The sequence below is a fragment of the Elephantulus edwardii genome, unplaced genomic scaffold (genome assembly GCF_000299155.1).
Source record: "Elephantulus edwardii isolate Elephantulus edwardi_28Jun2011 unplaced genomic scaffold, EleEdw1.0 scaffold00437, whole genome shotgun sequence".
NCBI classification, from domain to species: Eukaryota; Metazoa; Chordata; class Mammalia; order Macroscelidea; family Macroscelididae; genus Elephantulus; species Elephantulus edwardii.
The window spans coordinates 241,838-246,132 of record NW_006400187.1 but is presented as its reverse complement, the minus strand read 5'-3'; the positions used below and the strand labels follow the sequence as shown (position 1 = coordinate 246,132).

General features: G+C 37.4%; 1 protein-coding gene across 1 annotated transcript in view; it reads left to right on the top strand.

Moving 5' to 3' along the window:
• SPAG17 (sperm associated antigen 17) overlaps positions 1-4,295 on the top strand; it is a 395,169-nt gene that overhangs the window by 158,530 nt on the left and 232,344 nt on the right. Inside the window, exon 7 of the mRNA XM_006902657.1 lies at positions 1,190-1,371. Coding sequence (XP_006902719.1) covers positions 1,190-1,371 — 182 coding nt within the window. The remainder of the gene's footprint in view (positions 1-1,189; positions 1,372-4,295) is intronic.

Here is a 4,295-nt window from a genome sequence, read left to right as displayed (position 1 = left end):
AACGACTCAATGGCACATAACAACAACAAAAACAAAGATTTTTTGCTCTAGAAACCTAAGCCCTTTCTCTTGTATGTTGTCATTTTTACTCTTACTTAATAATTATATAATCTGCATGGTGCTTGTGACTTACATAGTGATACCCTTGTTTCTGTAGCATTATAATTTTTTGATTGGCAAAATATCCCTCATAAACAATAACAGGTTCATTTATTGGGCAGGTGCCTTAATAGTAGGCTTAATGTTAAGGGCTTAAATTATGTTGTATCTCTGTAAATTTAACACTAGGAAGTATTTCATTATTTCCATTTATTAAAAGAGAGAGGGGGAGAAACAGCCTCTAAGCCTAGGGGCAGCTATTATGTAAAACATTTGGAAGTCAAATCCAGTCTACTCCCCACTACTTCAAAAGACAGTTGAAATATTTAAATAACCTGCTAGTGAAGCAGATGAGGAAATACTAAATTGCTGCAAACATAGGGACTCTACAAAAACTGTTATTATGTAAAATAAAAAAAAGAGAGAAAATGGACTTTAGATAAGAATAATGAGATCTGCGTAGTAAAACTTACTATTCGTATCTAGATGTAATGAATATCAATATTTCAGGCATAGTTGAATTTTATATAAATCTTTTTATAGTCATAGTACAAACGTTCAGAGAAATCTGTAGTTATTTTAATGTTATTGAAAACTAACTGAAGCATAAATAGTTGATTTAGTCTGTTGTGAGCCATTTGAGAAGAAGTGGATTAGCTGCATTTCTAACCAGTTATGTCAAAAATAGAGACTAAGATGTCCAAAAAGTTGATATGGCAGAAAAATGGATCTATTATTCTATCTAGATGCAATCTAAGAATGATGGGAATACTGAACGTATTCAGTTCCCAAACTGTGACTTCGTCATAACTTTTCTGAGCTTCATCTATAAAATGGAAGGGTAAGGCAAGCCTGTATTTAATATCCATTTCAGGAGGAAGAACTCCTGATTTTGTAATTGTATAATCCACTTTCAAAAACTTCTCAAAATCACTTTCTTTGCATTTTCTCATATTGTACAAAATATATACGTGATTTGCCATTTCTACTTCAAGAAGAAATAGTGTAAGTGCTGCCGCAGCAAGCGCAGCTTCAAGCAGAAATAAATTCATGTTCTCGTTTTGTAGTAATAAATGTGTTGCTGTTTTAGAAATTCAAGCTGTAAAATTGAAGAAAGGAAATGCCATAAAAGAACTTGAAATCTTCTGGAAGTACTTGGACCCAATCCTGAATAATGAGAAACCTGAGACAAATCTCTTTGATGTTGCTCTGCTTGAATACATGGTCAAAGTTGGGGACTTCCCTTCAGACTGGGCAGACATGGACATGATGGTCAGTATGTAATTTAAGAGTCAATGAATGGTTCCGCCATGGGACACCTGGTTTAACTCACTCTTTTTTAAAAAATTATTATTAATTTTTATTAGTTTTAATGAACATTTACAGAGATTCTGGGTTTTCATTCATTCATTGTTACACTGTTTTCTCTACCCTCCTCCCCAGTTCGTTCTTCTTCCCCCACCCCCATGTCTGTTTTAATTGTCCAATTGCCACAGTGCTTGTCAAAGCCAGTCTGATTCATTTCCTTTGTCAGTGTGCCCTTTGTCATTCTCTATCACTCCTCTCTGAGAGAGACTTCACCCTGATTCATAAGGAAAATGGGATGGCATATTCTCTTAGCTACTTCCTGCTGAAAAGGGATGCTGTGGGTTTCAGGGTTGAAGATCTTCTCTCACTACTCAAAAGGGCCCCTCTGGCAGTAGGAAACACATAGACTATTATGGAGATTGATTTTGGAATTTAGATGCACTGTTAGCAATTGTGCTTAGCCGTACATGTTCATATCCTTGAAGATGTATCATGGAATTGTTGCAGCCTAGAAGACACAAATTTAACTAACAAGGTTTAACTCTTCATTCATGCCACAGTTAATGAGCACAGTTACTTAATGAGCAGTTACTTAACAGCTTCATTCTTAGCTGTGATGGTATGAATTAGTGGCAAAGAATATTTTTAAAATAAAGACGAATCTTTGGTAGTGTGTTCTTTTAAAGGACTGTCTGTCCATGTATCTATATCTGTCTATCATCTATCTATCTATACAAAAGGAGCTCTAGTGGCCTAGAGGTAAGAACTACACTACCACTCTAAAGACTTGTGGTTCGAGTCTACTAGCTGCTCTGTAGGAGAAAGATGGGCATTCTGATTCTATGTGACTTACAGCCTCTGAGAACCTGCTGGAGGACCAACTTTGAATTAGTCTTAACTCAGCAAAATATAACAACTTGTAGTTGTTGTCTTTGTTGTTGTTGTCATGTAACATCGAGTCAGAATGGACTCATAGCTGACCACCCCACCCCCACCCCCAGTGGATTTTCAGAGACAATCACACAAGAGGAGGTTTCCCATCCTTCCCTGGTGGAGCAGCTGGTGGGCTCGAGCTGCATGCTTAGTGATGAAATATACAACAGCAACTCAGAAGATAATAGAGGAAACTTAAGGGCCATTGAGTTTATATTAATGGTAGATGAATGAGTAATTCAAAAAGAATGAGAACTGTTGCACACTTGAAGAATAAGATCTCCTCCCATGTGATTAACTACTTCTAAAAACTCACTGGAGGGTGACCTATTGGTCAGTTCCAACTCAATGGTACTCAATAATATGTATATTCTATCTCTCTCTTCTCTCTCTCTCTCTCTCTCTCACACACACACGTATTGTTGATATGTGCTGTCGAGTTGCCTGCAACTCATAGCAACTCTGTGTACAACAGCCCTAAACTCTGTTTTATTCTGTGCCAATCTTACTGTCTCTGACACATTGACCACCATTACCCCAGTCACTGAATCAATCCACCTCATCAATGGTCTTCCTCTATTGTACTGTCCCTCCACCCTCCCAAGCAAGATGCCCCTCTTCAAGGACTTGTCCCTCCTTGCAACATGTCCAAAATATGTCAGACAAAGCTTCAGAATCCTTATCTCCAAGGAAGAGCCTGGTCAATAATATTGGTCAATTATTGCTGCACTCCATCGGGTCACCTTTCTTTGGAATGGGAACAGAGATAGATCTCTTCCAGTCAGTTGGTCAGGTGGTTGTCCTCCATATTTCTTGGCACAACTTAGTGAGTACATCCAGGCCAGTGCCTGTTTGTTGAAATATGTCAATTGGCATGCTGTCAATTCCAGGGGCCTTATTTTTTGCCACTTTTTCAGAGCAGCTTGAACTTCTTTCTTCATCTCTACAGGGTCTTGCTCATATGCTGTTTCGTGAAATTCTTCTGTGTCCACCAATCCCTTTTGGTACAATTACTCCTGTAATACTCTTTCCACCTTCTTTTAATACTTCCTGGATCATTTAATATTCTGCCAAAAGCATCATTAAGTATTGCAACTCACGGTTTAAATTTGTTCTTCAGTTCCTTCAGTTTAAGAAATGCTGAATGAGATCAACCCCTTTGATTTTCTGACTCTAGCTTTTTGCACACTTCATTATAATATTTTACTTTGTCTTCACACTCTGCCCTTTTACGTTTTTCTGTTCATCTCCTTATTTTCTTAATTTCTTCCCTTTGCTTTGGCTGCTTGGTGCTGTAGTGCAATATTCAGTCTCTTCTGACATCCATCTTGATATTTTCTTCCTCCTTTGTCTTTGCAATGACCTTTTGCATTTTTCCTGGATGATATTCTTGAAAGCCTCCCACAGCTCATCTGGTCTTCATCTGTTCCTGAGATGGTTTTGAAATTCCAGTGGGATAGACTCAAGGTCAAATTTTGATTCACTTATATTTAATTATTCTTAGCTTCAGCTTGAATTCGCATATGAGTGGTTGGTGGTCTGTTCCAAATCAGCACCTGGACTAGTTTCCACAGCTGATATTGAGTTTCTCTAGTGATTCTTTCTACATTATAATTGATCTGATTCCTTTGCATACCATCAGGTGAAATCCATGTGAATAGTCTGCATTTATGTATCTTATAAAATGTGTTTGCAATGAATAAAGCATTGATTGTACAAAATTTTGTATCTCCAGCATTTCTGTTACTAAGTCCATGTTTTCCAACTACTTATCCTTCTTTGTTCCTAACTTTTGCATTCCAGTAATCCATTATTATTAATGCATCTTGATATCATGTTTGATCAATCTCTGACTGAAAAAGTTGGTAGAAATCTTCTATTTCCTCCTCTTTGGCTCTGTTTGTTCACACACACACACACACACACACACACACACACACACACACACACACACA